Source organism: Megascapheus bottae, chromosome 6, assembly GCF_031878675.1.
Source record: "Megascapheus bottae isolate mThoBot1 chromosome 6, mThoBot2.hap1, whole genome shotgun sequence".
Lineage (NCBI taxonomy): Eukaryota > Metazoa > Chordata > Mammalia > Rodentia > Geomyidae > Megascapheus > Megascapheus bottae.
Genome location: NC_143514.1, coordinates 83,624,648 through 83,639,321, shown reverse-complemented (window position 1 = coordinate 83,639,321; position 14,674 = coordinate 83,624,648). Strand labels below are relative to the sequence as shown.

Sequence of the window (14,674 nt, the reverse complement as noted above, 5' to 3'; positions counted from 1 at the left end):
CTCAGGGCCCTAGGTATGAGGTCCCCGGTCACTCTGTCCCCACAGGAAGGCCTGGGCCCCGGTGACACGACAAGCACTTTCTGTGGGACCCCGAACTACATCGCCCCCGAGATTCTGCGGGGAGAAGAGTATGGTGAGTGAGTGGTGTGTGTACAGTGTGAGTGCGGTGTGAGTTTGGCGGTGTGTGTACGATCAGAGTGTGTGCGGTGAGTGTGTGGCACCCCGTGGGGAGGGCAGGGCCTTCAGGGGCCTCTCCCCTCCGATTAGCCTCAGAACAAGAGCACAGAAGTGCCGCCACTGCCCTCACCTTCCAGGGTCCCAGAGCCAGGCCTGGAGTCCTGGCCCAGCAGCCAGAGGGGTTTGTTATCAAACTCTGCACACATGTGTGTACACACACACACACACACACACCCTCTCCTCCCGTATCCCAGCTGCATGTCAGCATCCGACCCTGGCCCCTAAGGGCAGCCCGAGAGGGAGCCGTGGAGAGAAGGCCCAGGGCTGGCCCAGCCGGCCCGGGTAATGGGCTCTGCCCACGGGGCTGTGGAGAAGTGAGGGGTCCTGGGGAGTGGCAGGCGGCCAGTCCGGACCCCACTCTGTCAGCCCGCAGCACGGGCTACCCCTGCCCTTCCTTCTGTGGGTGGAAGACGTGTTCAGCCAGACGTGCCATGCATGCACCCGCGTGTGGTGTGTACGTCGTGCAGAGCGTCTGTGTGCTGTGCATGTGAGTTGATGGGAGTGTGTGTGCGGTGTGTGTGGTGTGTGTGGTGTGTGTGCGGTGTGTGTGCGCATGTACATTCACAAGCACCTCAGCCTGCGTGTTTCAATGGAGCCTTCGTGTACCTGGCCTGGCACCAGGGCAGACCCTCAGCCTGAGGATAACTGGATTTCTGGAAGCTTCTTCAGTTGACGTCCTTGGTATCAGAAGGACAGGAGCTGATTGACAGAGCAGAACCTAGGGTGGAGCGTGTGGCGGGGGGCAGGGGGTTCTATGACGGAGTAGCAGGGGCAGTGGGTCCCCCTAGATTTAGGGGGAGCCCTCCCCAGAACTGAGAGTCCAGACTTTAACTCAGCCAACTAACCGCGGTGGGGAGGAGGAGGGGGTGCAGCAGCCGAGGAGACGGGCGTGGCCAGGGCAGGCCTGGTCTTCACGGCGCCGCCCCGCCTCTCCGCAGGGTTCAGCGTGGACTGGTGGGCGCTGGGCGTCCTCATGTTTGAGATGATGGCTGGGCGCTCGCCCTTTGACATTGTCACCGACAACCCCGACATGAACACAGAGGACTACCTTTTTCAAGGTGCGTGGCTCCGGGTGCCGACCCGTCTGGAGAGCCCCTGGGTGGGTGCTCAGGGCTCCCCAAGCTCTGGGAAAGCATTCCTCCCAGGGCCTGGGCGCCGGGGACGGAATTCCTGCCCTGGCCAGCCCTCCTAGTGGCCTTTGGGGTGGGAGGTCCAGGCTCCAGGCTGACCTCCAGCGCCCTCTGGTGGCCAGAATGAGAGGGTGGGAGGAGAGGCAGGTGGTGCCACAAGCATGGCCCCTAGGGAGGAGGGGTCCAGGAGCCCCTGCTTCCACAGCTCCTGCTCAGAGCAGCTTGAGGTGGGCATGGGGGTGCATGCCTCTTGTCCAGTGCTGGGGGAATCACAAGTTCAGGAGTTGAGGCCAGCTTGGGCTACAACAAGACTGATTCTCAAAAAAGAAGCAGAGGAGGGCTGGGAGTGGGGCCTAGTGGTGGAGCACTTGCCGCGCATGCACGAAGACCCGGGTTCGATTCCTCAGTACCACATACCTTGAGCTGTGGCTCAAGTGGTAGAGCGCTAGCCTTGAGAAAAAGAAGTCCAAGGACAGGGCTCAGGCCCTGAGCTCAAGCCACACTGGCAAAAAAAAAAAAAAAAAAAAAAAAAAAAAAAAAAAAAGAGCAGAGGAGCCTGTCAGATATCCTAGCTACTCAGGAGGCTGAGATCTGAGGACCACGGTTCAAAGCCAGCCTGGGCACAAAAGTCTGTGAGGCCTCTTTATCTCCAGTTAACCACCAGAAAACTGAAAGTGGTGCTGTGGCTCATGGTGTAGGGCAGTAGCCTTGAACTGAAGAGCTCAGGGACAGCGCCCAGGCCCAGAGTTCAAGTCCCAGGACCAACAACAACAACAAAAAAGCAGCAGCAGAGGGCTGGGAGCGTGGCTTAGTGGTCGAATGCTCTCTTAGCATGCATGAAGCCCTGCGTTCAATTCTTTGCCACATAATCAGAAAAAGCCAGAAATGACACTTTGGCTCAAATGGTAAAGTGCTAGCCTTGAGCAAAAGAAGCAGCTCAGGGGTAGCGCCCAGGCCCTGAGTTCAAGCCCCAGGACTGGCGAAAAGAAAAGCAGCAAGAAGCGAAGTTGAGGGAGCCTGCAGGCCCTGGCAGACCCCTCACACAGCCCCATCTCCACAGTCATCCTGGAAAAGCCCATCCGGATTCCCCGGTTCCTCTCCGTCAAAGCCTCCCACGTCTTAAAAGGATTTTTAAACAAGGTATGCTCTGGCCTCGCACTGTCCCTCTGCGGGCCCCAGGCTCTAGGCCGGACGGGCGGGCGGGGCCCGGGGCTGTGGCCTGGCTTGGCTGCAGCTTGTTTCCCACGCTGCAGATGGAGTTGAGCCGTCTTTGGCTGTTCCATTTTTGTTCAGACTTTACAACATGAAGCAGCAAGAATTGTGCCCCAGGGAAATGGGGGCGGTGTGGAGTCCACAGCGGGGCCTGAGGCCCGGTCCCGGGCACAGGGGAGGTGACTTGTCTGTGTTTGACTTCTGACCCCTAGGACCCCAAGGAGAGGCTCGGCTGCCGGCCACAGACAGGGTTTTCCGACGTCCAGGCCCACGCCTTCTTCCGTAGCATAGACTGGGACCTGGTAAGACCTCGGCCCCTGGCTGTGTGGCCTGCACAGAGCCAGCCAGGGAGGCAGAGCCTCTGTGGGGAGCGGGGAGCACCCTGTGAGGTGCCCCGTGGGGCCTGGCTCCCAGGGCATTTTCTTTGGTGTCTTGGTTGGTTTCCAGGTGTTAGGCGAGGCTGTGGGTGCAAGGTGCATTGCTTCTGTGCTGCTCCAGACCTAGCACTAGAGGGAACTCGTGTAGTTCAACGTGTAGAAACTCATGGAGCCGTAACGAGGCATAGCCTACCAAAGATGTGGGTAGCTCAGGGCCCGGGCACCGTCCTGGAGCTCTCAAGGCAGCACCTTACCGTTTGAGCACCACTTCTGGCTTTGGACTTGAACCCCGGTCTTTGTGTGTAGTAGGCAGGTGCTCTACTGCTGGGCCACGCTCCCACCCCTGTGCTTTCGTTTTCTGAGACCAGGCCAGCCTGAACTTGTGATCCCCCTGCTTTGGCCTCATAAGCACCAGATAAATAAAACTGCCAGGCAGAGGGAGTGGGCACCTGGTCCTGGCCCAGCCCGGACTTTCCCAGGCAGCCCGGGGTCAGCACAGATGCCCCTGCCCATGCCCAGGTCACTCTTAGTCCAGGGGCAGCGGGAGGGAGAGGTGCTCGGCCCCCCCGGGCGAGGCCAGGCCTCTGTTCTGTCAGCACGCCCTGCTAGCGACTTCAGAAGCCGCCTTTACAAATGCTTCTTTTAATTGCATACTGGCAGCACAGGAGAGAAACATGAGGTTTGATTTTTTTTTTTTTTTCATCAGTCTTGGGGCTTGAACTCTGGGCCTGGGCGCTGTCCCTGAGCTCGTCAGCTCAAGGCTACCGCCCTACCCCTTGAGCCACTGCACCACTTCCCGTTCTCTGGTGGTTAATTGGAGATCAGAGTCACATGGACTTTCACGCCCCCGCTGGCTCTGAACCATGATCCTGAGATCTCAGCCTGCCAGGATTGCAGTCGCCCAGCTCCATTCCTCTTCCTGTCCCCCAAACTGCCCCCACCAACACTCCAGGGCGGCCTGGTTTGCACAGGACTTGAGGAGGGCGGAGGTGGCAGCCCAGCCTGACGGGAGCTGGGGCTTGGGTGAGTGAGGGTGGCTGCAGCCTGCAAGGTCCCTGCCCCAGGACTAACACACCCTGGGCCCAAACTTTCCCTGGACATGTTACCACGTCTGCCCCTGGTGGCAGTGGCAGGAAGGTGATGGGGTGGAGAGGCCCAGCCCCTACAGGCGGCCCAGGGGGCTGCATGTCCACAGAAGGAGGGAGCTGCGGGGGCAGGGGGGGAGGGGGGAGGGGGAGTCTGCCCTCCCCAGCTTCTGTGGCTTAGACCCCACGAGCCCCTGTGCTCTGCCCATCGCACGGGAGCGTGGGTCCGCTTCTTGTTAGCCTTGCCTCGGGACAAGACTGGGGATGGAATTTTGAACAAACACCCATAGGTGTTAGGGCACCCACACCCAGGGTCCCCTGCCCTGGTGGGGCCGGCCCGCTGTGACACACTGAACCCTCCAGAAGGCACAGGTGGTTTTTCAGCACTTGATTCCCAGCGTAGTTTGTGACTGTTCTGACCACTCTGATGACGCCCTGGCAGTGGGCCAGCCAGAGATGGGGAGGGCAACGCCTGGGCCTGCGTGAAACCTACTGTGGGCCTGGAGATCCGTGAGTGGGGGCCCTCGGCCACAGAGCCCTGGAGTCTGTCTCTTCTCCATCCCTGGAAGAAAGCGCCCTCAAGGCAGTGCCCCTCGCCACCACAGCCAGGTCCTCTGGCACGGAGTAGATGCCCCAGAAAGAGCAGAAATGTACCCCCAAGCTCTGGAGGCTGCATTCGGGGTGCAGGTCTGTTCTGGGATGCTCTGCACCACCCAAGTGCTATCTAGAGTTGTCATCCACCATGAAAGGGAGGAAGAGGGAGTGGGTGTACCCCGCTCCCCACCCACCGGCACTGTGGCTCAACTTTGGGGGAACACCCTGTTGTGTTGGCTAGCAGGTGCCTGTGTCTGTGTGGTGGAGCCTGCGTGGGTGTGGCTGAGGGACCCTCCCGACGCGTGACGGCCCCTCTGGGGAGGCGGGGAGGCGGCTGTGCCTTTAGGAGAGTTAAAAAGGAAAATTGCAAGCTGGGTGGGTGGGGGTGGCTCAGGCCTGTGACCCTAGCCACTCAGCAGGCTGAGATCACGGTTCAAAGCCAGACCAGGCAGGAAAGATTCATGAAACTCTTCTCCAGTAAACTCAAAAATGCCAGAAATGGGATGTCTGCTCAAGTGGTAGAGCACAGCTTTGAGCCAGAAAGCTCAGGGACAGTGTCCAGGGAGGGAGGGAGGTTGGTTCCAGCGACTGGAGGCCACTGGCCCGGGGCTCCTCTTCTACACCAGGCTGTAGTCCATGCAGCCCACACTCCCAGCATTTTTTAGCTCAAGCTGAGTCTTTCTGGCAGTGCAGCTCCCCTCAGGTCTGATGTTTTAAGGAAACACCGTTGGTGTTCGGGTGCCAGGCGGAACTTCCTGCAGCCACTGGAGCCACAAGCGCATGCTGAGGGCTCAGCCTGGCCAAGCCCGCTGCTGACCCACCCTCCTTGGGCTTCGTTCCCAGCTGGAAAAGAAGCAGGCCCTGCCGCCCTTCCAGCCCCAGATCACAGACGACTATGGCTTGGACAACTTCGACACGCAGTTCACCAGTGAGCCCGTGCAGCTGACCCCAGACGACGAGTAAGTCCAGGGGGAGGGGCCCGTCAGACGCCAGAGGCTGAGATCTGAGGTCAGGGCCCAAAGCCAGCCTGGGCAGCAAAGGCCATAAAACTTTTATTTCTAAGTAGCCAGCAAAAGACCAGAGGTGCAGCTGTGGCTTAAGTGGTAGAGCACCAGCCTTGAACAAAAAAGCTCAGGAACAGCACCCAGCCCTGAGTTCAGGCCCGACCAACAATGGGGAGCCTCCCCCCCCAGTGGTGCCCAGCGCCTGCCCAGGGAGGACAGGCTTCTCCAGGCTAGGGAGTGCCCTGGCAGTCACAGCGCACTCTGTCCTGCACTCCCAGGGACGTCATAAAGAGGATTGACCAGTCCGAGTTCGAGGGCTTTGAGTACATCAACCCGCTTCTGCTCTCCACCGAGGAGTCTGTGTGAGGTGCCGTGCGTCTCTGTCGTGGACACACCTGTGAATGACCCTGTACCTTCATCCTAACCACAGCGTATGCATGCCAGGCTGGGCACGTGGCCCCAGGCAGCCAGGGAGGGACGCTGGCTGCCCAGACCGTGGAGGGAGGCGCCCGGCGGGTGCTCTGGGCCAAGCAGCCCTGTGCCTGGCCCCAGGAGGCAGGCTTTGTGCTGGAGGCATCGCTTGCTGTGCCTGCATCGCGTCTGTCCAGCGTGGTGGCCCTGCAGAGGGGGACACGCTCACACCACCCAAGGTGCATTCTCCGCAGAGACACAGCCCTGCGCTGCGTGCCCCCCGGGAAAGGGCGCGTGCATTGTCCTGGGGAATAAAGTGTACCGCTGATGTTGAAGCTGCCCTCCGCTGCCTCTTTTCTGAGTGGCACTGCCGGGTGTCCCCAAGACTCCCACTGCCCAGCCGCTGCCCCGCAGGCGAGACGCAGCGTCCCACGCAGGACGGCGGCCGCCCCTGACCTTGGCCACGCCCCGGTAAGCTCCAGGTTCTAACACCCAACACGACACGTGGCACGCGGAGGGAGCTGGTGTGGGCAGGGGCACTGCTCCCGGCTCGCTGGCCTGTCAGGAGGGAAACGGGGCTGTGGAGATTTAATCCAGTGCTAGCACACCAAAAAGAAAAAGTTGAGACCGAATACACACAAAATGTGTCCTGAAGACACTAGCCAGGGCCTCCTAGACATCTTACTAGTACGGGATTTGGGGAAAATCCCTTTTTATCAGTAACACAATACTCAGAACCTTGTGAAGACACGTGTGCCACCCCTAGCCCTGGAGCGCACTGCCCCCGCCACAGATGCGGCATAAGGGAAGGCCAGCCCTGGACGCCATGGGAGCGCCCGGCCGGGCGAGAGCCCCACAGTGGGTGGCGTGAGCCAGGCTGCTTCCCAAGTTGGGTGGCTTGGTACAGCCACAGCTAGAGAATGGAGATGAGGCTGTCACCCCATCTTGCCACCGCCCAGGGGCCCATGGGCCCTGGCTTCTCTGCCCCACGTGGGGTTCACCTCTGGTCACATTCCAGCCCGCACTACCAGTGCCCAACGGGGACGCCGTCTCCAGGGACTGGTCTAAAAACAAAAGCAGAACGGGAGCCAACTTCACAACCAGGGTGTGGTGTCTGAGGGCCCCGAGGCCCACGAGGTCCCATCTGCCCTCAGCACAGCCGCCGGCACCCGGGGCCCTGGCGTCCACCGTCTCCCCAGCCTCTCCTGGCCACTCCCCTGGGCACAGCCAGGCTGCTGGCATCTGAGGCGGATGTGGGAATCACACCGCACCATCAGAATCATTAGTTTGTACTCAGCAATTTGTTATATAAATGCAAAGGAGAGGAGCATGTATTGAAGTGTGGTTTGGGGGAAACCCTAACATTTGCCAATGGCCCCAGGCTGGAGAGCCCTTGTCCTGTGAAAGCGCGTGAGCCCCAGCGGCCTGTGCAGGAGCTGGATGTGTCTCCCGGACAGCCTTTCACAGTCCTCACACCCGGTAATTAAACAAACTTGGATGAAAATGTTCTATTGTTCTTGTTTCTGTTAGGAAAAGAAAGGCGCTGGGGCTGGAGATGTGCCAAGGTGCCAGGGATGGAGTCTGAGTGCCAGTCTCAGACCTAAAGTTTCCGCTGGGCCCACTGGCTCACACACGCCTGCCACCCTGGCCACTCAGGAGGCTGAGATCAGAGGATCTGGGTTCAGAGCCAGCCTGGGCAGGGAAGCCTATGCTCTCACCTCCACTCAACCTGCCAAAGTCAGAAGTAGAGCTGTGGCTCAAGTGGGAAAGCACCAGCTGTGAGCACAAAAGTTCAGGGATGATGCCCAGACCCTGAGTTCAAGCCCCCGACCCAGCATGTGCACAGAAATAGGTTTTCCAGAAGCTTCTTGGGACAGACAGACCCACAGCAGACTGCCCGCCCTCACCTCAGAGTGGTTTTCTGCTGCAGCCTGCTGGCTCCTCTGCTGATGTCGGCAGTGGTTCCTGGGTGCCCTCTCTTTCCAAGCCCCTCTGCCTCTCCAGCTGTGCTCTTCCAGAGGGTGTGTTAGATGTACGAGCCTGATGCTCAGGACCACACCATCAGGACACCTCGAGGGAGAACTGCCCTTGGTGGGCACCCCCAATCCGTGGAAGAAATCAAATGGGTGCATTCTCCCTGGCTGTGCCGGGACTCCAGACTCAACATGGCGCCCCAGCTCCTGGCTCTCCAGTCTCTGACCTCAGATGAACAGGTCCTGCCCTGGCCGCCTGGGCCAGAACCTTTGGACCTGAGCTGAATATGCCACCTGCACCCCAGCCAGTCCTGGGACCTCTCAGCCACCATGCTCAGGTCCCTGACCTGCCCTCTGCCCCGCCCTCCTGGGCACATCCCTGGAGAGGAGAGCCGCCTTCCCAGGCCAGCCTCGAGCATCTGCCTGTCCTTCATGTCCTGCTCCTCGTGTGGAGGCTCGCGTGCCAGGTGCCTGCCACACCAGCACCTCCCGACCTGCGCCGTCAGCCCGAGGCCCCCACGTCCCCAGCGCAGAGGGAGGTCTCCACCGTGAGGGTTGTCTGCACGGTGCGGGCATCTGAGCACAGGAAGAAAGGAGGCCACAGCTGTGGACAGTCCACTGCCTGGTCTGCGGGAGCATCCCCCACCCGCCCCGGCCCCCAGGACCACCAGTGAGCAGAAACAGCGCTGAACGCCAGAAACGTCTGTATTTGGGCCCAGCACAGGCCTCTCGGGCTCACCACGCCACGTCCTCTGTGCCTTCTGCCACGCACTGGGCTATGTGGCCGTCCATGCCCAGCGGGTCCAGCCTGAGGGGAAAAAGAGAATAGATCACGCATCCACTGAGGGGTCACCGACTCGCCCCTCCCTGCCACACCTTCCAGCCAGCAGTGGGGGTGGACGAGCCCTGCCCTCCCCAGCTCCCCTTGCCTTCAAGGCCCTGGCCAAGCCCTGCTGTCCAGGAAAGCCCACAGGCGGGAGGCTTCAACCAGGTCTTCACTTAGCATCCATGCACCCCAGACCCCTGCCCAGCTGCAGGCCACAGGCAGGGCAGAGCCTCTGGCACCCAGGACCTGTGCACAACAGAAGCTCAAGCACTGGGCCCAGCCATCAACCCATGGCCACGACAGACCAGGTTCTTCAGAAAAGCAGCCCACTAGGCACTGCAAGCAGGGTCCGGTGCCACCCAGGATGCAGTGGCAGCAGGGACCCCCACCCAGCCCTGAGACGGGCTCTGGAGGGAGACCTGCCCAGGGCCCGAGAGCCTGATCAGCACCTGGACAGCAGGCAGCGCTGCCTCCCACCTCACGTGACCCACTGACGGCCATGCAGGCTGCGTGTGGGCACTGCAGGCTGGGTTCACAGAGCTGCCAGGGCCTGCCCGCTGGCTAGCGGCGTGCCTGGAGTATGCCCAGTCTTGCCGAAAAGACCTTACACACCATGGCTGAAGAGTTCCAGTGCCAAGCCCACCGGCCTCGGGCTCACTCCCGTGCTTCCAGCTCCTTAGAAGACACTGGAGGACCACAGTGCAAGGCCAGCCTGGGCGTGACTCAAGTGGCAGAGACCTGCCTAGGAAATGTGAAGCCTCGAGTTCACAGGAACAGGCAGGGGACAGGCAGCTGGGTGTCTGTGGCTCATCCTGTAATCTAGCTATTCAGTTCCAGGCCAGCCTGGGCAGAAAACCTAAGACACCCCTACCCCAACACAGCTAGACAAGGTGGCACAGTCCCCGACAGGGAGTGAAACCCTATCTCAAAAAGAATGAGCAGGGGGCCGGGAGTTTGGCCTAGTGGTAGAGTGCTTGCCTAGCATGCACGAAGACTCGGGTTCGATTCCTCAGTTCCACATACATAGAAAAAAAGCTGGAAGTGGCGCTGAGGCTCAAGTGGTAGAGCTGTAGCCTTGAGAAAGTCCAAGGACAGGGCTCAGGCCTTGAGTTCAAACACAGGACTGGCAAAAAAAAAAAAAAAAAAAAAGCAGGGCTGGGAGTGTGGCCTAGTGGTAGAGTGCTGGCCTAGCACGCACAAAAACCTAGGTCCAATTAATTCCTCAGTGCCACATACACAGTAAAAGCTGGAAGTGGAGCCCTGGCTTAGGGGGTAGGGTTCTCGCTTTGAGAAAGCCCAACCACAGTGTGCAGGCCCCGAGTTCAAGCCCAAGACTGGCAGATGCCCCTGTCACCCTGAAGTGACTGGGACAAAGCTAGGACACGGAGGAAATGGTGGGGGCTGTGCCAGCCCCCTGGGAAGGGGACGGCCTTCTCCTCAGGATGCACCCGACAGGGTGCTCACGGCAGGGTCTGCCAGGCTGGCCCCCGCACCCAGATGGCCTTCTTGTGTTGCATCTTTTGCAACCAAGTGCAGCCCCAGAGCACTGTGCAGGGGAGGCCAGAAGGAGCCGCAGCCTCAGGGGCTGAGTTCTGGCCCAGCAGGCGCGCTCTCTCCTTCAGGGTCCGGTGACACGCTAGGACCTGAATCTACTTCCCCACGCCCCACACCAGAAATCCAGGCTCTCTGCCAAGCCTTCACGCAACCGTGCAAGAATGCTCAAAATGAGAGCCACTTGCTCCCCTACTCAACCTCTGCTCCACAATCTTTTTAGACCCTCTGGAAATGCAAGCCCTGCAGAGACATCAGAACCACTGGCCTCGGGAGCCCGGACTCTGGGAGAAAACGTTCCGGCAGCCTGGCCTGGCGCTCCTGTCACGGCGCCTGTCCATGCAAAAGCCAAGGCCCCATGGCCTTGAAAACATTCTTCCTGCCAGGGCTGGCCTGGGTCAGCTGGGGACAATCAAGAGAGGAGGAACAGTGCTGGGCGCAAGCTCTGGCGTGGCTGTACAGGCAGGGTGGCTGGTACCCAGCCAGAAGTAAGGCTAGGGACGCAGGTGGGCACACGCACACAAGGCCAGCCACAACCTGTCCTGGGCCAAACCACAAACCAGTCCATGAGCGAGGGGGGGCCGGATGGGGCGGGCCCAGGGCCTCCACCATGACAGATGAAGATGTCACCCAGTGGAAAAGCCAGGCCTTGCTGGCTTGGTGTTTTGGTTTGGAAGTGTCCTTGACTAACTAGAGAGCCCACCCCCTTTCTAGGCTATTTCTGCTTCCCATGGCTGTCCTGACTCAACCTGGCAGGAACTGGGGGTTGTGTTCAGCCCAGCTCAGGGAGCAGCTTGGATTCAACATGGCAGTGCAAGTGGGTCCTATCTCCATAAACAGGGAGAGACAAGACTCAAAAAAAAGGACATCTTGAAAATGTCATCTGCTCCAGGGGCAGTCATGGGATTTCCGGGGCTGGGGGCCCCCCTGGGCTCCTGGGAGGAGGGGATGAAAATGCCCCCGACCCTCTGGCATGGAGCCCAGGGGCAGAACCCCAAACTGGACCCCGTCATTGGAACAGAGTTCATTTTCCGCACAGGAAGTGCACACCTTGACAGGACTAAGACTCGGGCTGCAGGGGCTCCCCTAGGCTTCTGTGCTCGTGTTGGTGCTTCTACCACTCGAGCCATGCCCCCTTCCCAGCTTTTTGCTGGGTCAGTGGAGATAAGCCTCCCAGATTTCACTACCCAGGGCTGGCTTGGAGCCGAGGCCCGGCCCACCGGCCTGCAGGTGTGAGACTTGGTTTTCCTTTCTCTGGGCTGGGCTGGCTGGGGAGGCAGGGGGCTCATAGGGCCTCTCCCCTCGGGCTCCCCCTCCCCTCTCCCCTCGGGCTCCCCCCTCCCCCGTCTCCCTCCAGGGCCCCCCTCTCCCCTCGAGCTCCTCTCTCCCCTCTTCCCCTCTCCCCCTGGGGCTCCCCTCTCCTCTCCCTCCCCTTCCCGTCCCCCCCTCCCCTCTCCCCCGGGGGCTCCCCTCTCCTCTCCCCCCTCCCCCCCTCCCCTCTCCCCCCTCCCCTCTCCCCCTCCCCTCCTTCTCCTCTCCCCCCTCCCCTCCTTCTCCTCTCCCCCCTCTCCTCTCCCCCCTTCCCCTTCTCCCCTCTCCCCCCGCCCCCTCTCCCCCCCCCCCCCCCCCCCCCCGTCTCCCTCCAGGGCCCCCCTCTCCCCTCGGGCTCCTCTCTCCCCCGGGCTCCTCTCTCCCCCCTTCCCCTCTCCCCTCCCCCCCCCAGGTTCCCCTCTCCCCCTCCCCTCTCCCCCCAGGGCTCCCCTCTCCCCCCCTCCCCTCTCCCCCCGGGGCTCCCCTCTCCCCCCTCCCCTCTCCCCCCTCCCCTCTCTCCTCCTCCCCCTTTCCTCCTCCCCTCCGAGCCCCCAGGCATGGCTCCCTGCCCCGGGTTCTGGCACTCACTGGGGGTCGGTCTCCTTCCCGCACGGGGGGCAGCTCTGCAGGGCCCGCGGCCCCTGCCCCGGCGGCGGCTCCTGGGCGCTGGGGGCCCCGCTGGAATCAGGCACCGGGCGTCCTTCCCGGGGCCGGCGGGCTCCGCCGGGGGCCCCTGGGGCCGGCGGAAAGGGCGTCCAGGAAAAGGCCTGGGATCCCACGGTGAAGACCTCGAGGGGAGCGGGGCCGGCGGGGCGGGGCTCCGGGTCCTGCGGAGCGGAGGCGGGGGCTGCGGGCCGGTACCCCCGCCTCCCAGGCCCCGCCCCGCGTCCCCCGCCACGCCCGGGCCCCGTCCTACCCCGCGTCCCCCCCGCCCCGCCCAGGCCAGGCCCCGCCTCCCAGGCCCCGGCCCCGCCCGGGCCCCGCCCAGACCAGGCCCCGCCTAGAGCTCGGCCCCGCCCAAGCCCCGCCCCGGCCTCGGCCCCGCCCCGCACCCGCCGTCCCCCCCCCCCCGCCCCGCCCAGGCCCCGGCCCCGCCCGGGCCCCGCCTAGAGCTCGGGCCCGCCCAGGCCCCGCCCCGGCCTCGGCCCCGCCCCGCACCCGCCGTCCCCCCCCGCCCCGCCCGGGCTCCGCCCAGGCCCCGCCCCGTCCAGGCCCCGCCCCGCGTCCCCCGCCCCGCGCCCGCCGTCCCCCCGCCCCGCCCGGCGGACCCACCTGACGAGGAAGGGCGGGCAGCGGCTCGCAGTCCGGGCTCCGACCCACGCCGGCCGCGCGCAGCAGGGCCGCCCACGGCTCGCTCTCGGCGCCCTCGGAGGCAGAGCCCGGGGGAAGCCTGGCGGGGGCGGAGGGGCGAGGTTAGGGACCGGGGCGCACGTGGGCCCGGCCCCGCGCCCCGCCCGGCCCCTCCTCACCCGTCCCGGGGCGGCCGCCGGCGGCTCAGCCTCCCCGGCGGCCTCCGCGCCGCCTGCATCCGCCCGCCCGGCGCGCGCGTCCGGCGGGAGGGAGAGGCGGGGCCTCCGGGGATGGGGCCTCCGGGGAGCGTGGTCACAGGGCGGGGCCTCGGGAGGGCGGGGCCCACGGGGGCGGGGCTGCGGGGCGTGGTCACGGGGCGGGGCCTCGGGAGGAGGGCGGGTTGCGGGGCGTGGTCACGGGGCGGGGCCCTCGGGAGGGCGGGGCCCACGGGGAGCGTGGTCACGGGGCGGGGCCTCTGGAGGGCGGGGCCGCGGGGCGGGGCATCCGACTAGACGGGGCCGAATCCCCGGGCTCCCCACCGGCCCCCCGCCCCCGTCTCCCCGGCTGGACCTCTTTGTTGGAGTGGAAGATTTGGGACCTAGGCCCAGACGCTCCCCTTGGAGAGGGAGTCGGCCAAGGGGACCCGAGGGGATGCCTGGGCCAGCACCGGCCTCGGGGTCCCGGGCTTGAGCTTCCGGCCTCGGGGTCCATGTCTCGGGGTCCCTCCTCGGGGTCCCTCCTCGGGTCCCTCCTTGGGGTCCAGGACTCGGGGTCCAGGTCTCGGGGTCCAGGCCTCGGAGTCTATATCTCAGGGTCCCTCCTCGGGGTCCATGGTCCCTCATCAGGGTCCAGACCTCGGGGTCCAGGCCTCGGGGTCCCTCCTCGGGTCCCTCCTTGGGGTCCAGGACTCGGGGTCCATGTCTCGTGGTCCCTCCTCGGGGTCCAGGTCTCGGGGTCCCTCCTCGGGGTCCAGGCCTCGGGGTCCCTCCTCCCCTCCTCAGGTCCTGCGCGTCTAGGGTCAGCCTTGTAGGCCTCCCTGCAGAGTGGAGCAGGCCGACCAGGAGGGGGAGCCCAGGGCTGGAGGAAGGGCGGGCGGCCCTGGCCCTTTGCGGGGCAACCCCACCACCGACCACTCGGTGGCAGCAGAGGCCCAGGCCCCGCCGCTTCCCCGCAGCCTGGGCGAGGACAGGCGGCTGCCAGGGACGCCTTGGACCCTGGCTCCCCAGGCTTGCCGGCACCCTGATGAGCTCAGATGGTTTGTCCCCACATTCCTAGTCTCCATGGATCCTTCCTGCCATGTGCCGTGGTTCCCCGTCCATCAAAGTGTCCCTCCTGTGTGTCCTGATGACAGGAGTGCACCACAGTGTGAGAGGGGGTAGCATGGCCCCTGAGAGTCCACCAGACCAGGACAGCGGGGGAGCCCACCAGAGCCAGAGCCCACCGAGCTGGAGCCCAGCCCAGTAGGAGTCCACCAGAGCCGGAGCCCACTGAGCCGGAGCCCACTGAGCCAGAGCCCACCAGAGCCGGAGCCCACCAGAACCCAGCCCACCAAGCTGGAGCCCACCGAGCCAGAGCCCACCAGAGCCGGAGCCCACCAGAGCCAGAGCCCAGCCCAGGAGCCCACCAGAACCAGAGCCCACCAGAGCTGGAGCCCAGCCCGGGAGCCCACCAGA

At 63.7% G+C, this 14,674-nt stretch overlaps 2 protein-coding genes across 6 annotated transcripts in view; one reads left to right on the top strand and one right to left on the bottom strand.

Annotated features, from left to right (window-relative positions):
• The window catches only part of Prkcz (protein kinase C zeta), a 109,570-nt gene extending 103,185 nt beyond the window's left edge, over nt 1-6,385 (top strand). For both annotated transcript variants that reach the window (XM_090335990.1, XM_090335991.1), the window contains 6 exons: nt 46-133; nt 1,176-1,295; nt 2,428-2,507; nt 2,792-2,881; nt 5,479-5,594; nt 5,918-6,385. In XM_090335990.1, coding sequence (XP_090192116.1) covers nt 46-133; nt 1,176-1,295; nt 2,428-2,507; nt 2,792-2,881; nt 5,479-5,594; nt 5,918-6,005 — 582 coding nt within the window. In that variant the 3' untranslated portion in view covers nt 6,006-6,385. The remainder of the gene's footprint in view (nt 1-45; nt 134-1,175; nt 1,296-2,427; nt 2,508-2,791; nt 2,882-5,478; nt 5,595-5,917) is intronic.
• Nucleotides 6,386-7,687: 1,302 nt separating this feature from the next.
• Faap20 (FA core complex associated protein 20) lies at nt 7,688-13,268 on the bottom strand. 4 transcript variants are annotated; one of them, XR_016536025.1, is made up of 5 exons: nt 13,181-13,268; nt 12,984-13,101; nt 8,763-8,831; nt 7,958-8,599; nt 7,688-7,779 (listed from the first exon to the last, which is right to left on the bottom strand). XR_016536025.1 is itself a non-coding variant. In XM_090335989.1 (5 exons), coding segments are annotated over exons 1-5 (486 nt in total). In that variant the 5' UTR covers nt 13,240-13,268; the 3' UTR covers nt 8,509-8,598. The 4 variants fall into 4 exon arrangements, 3 of the variants coding, with proteins under 3 accessions (XP_090192113.1, XP_090192115.1, XP_090192114.1); XM_090335989.1 differs by lacking the exon at nt 7,688-7,779 and adding an exon at nt 12,300-12,538 and having other exon boundaries at nt 8,509-8,599; XM_090335987.1 differs by having other exon boundaries at nt 7,688-8,599.
• Nucleotides 13,269-14,674: the final 1,406 nt, after the last annotated feature.

Bases quoted from the DNA above. Each gene is read 5' to 3' on its own strand.
- Faap20 (XM_090335987.1), bottom strand. From the start codon at position 13,239: ATGCAGGCGGCGCGGAGGCCGCCGGGGAGGCTGAGCCGCCGGCGGCCG. The intron at 13,102-13,180 runs GTGAGGAGGGGC...CGCCCCCGCCAG, and splicing joins CGGCGGCCGCCCCGGGACGG to GCTTCCCCCGGGCTCTGCCT. The intron at 8,832-12,983 runs GTGGGTCCGCCG...TTTTCCCCTCAG, and splicing joins TGCCCGCCCTTCCTCGTCAG to GCTGGACCCGCTGGGCATGG.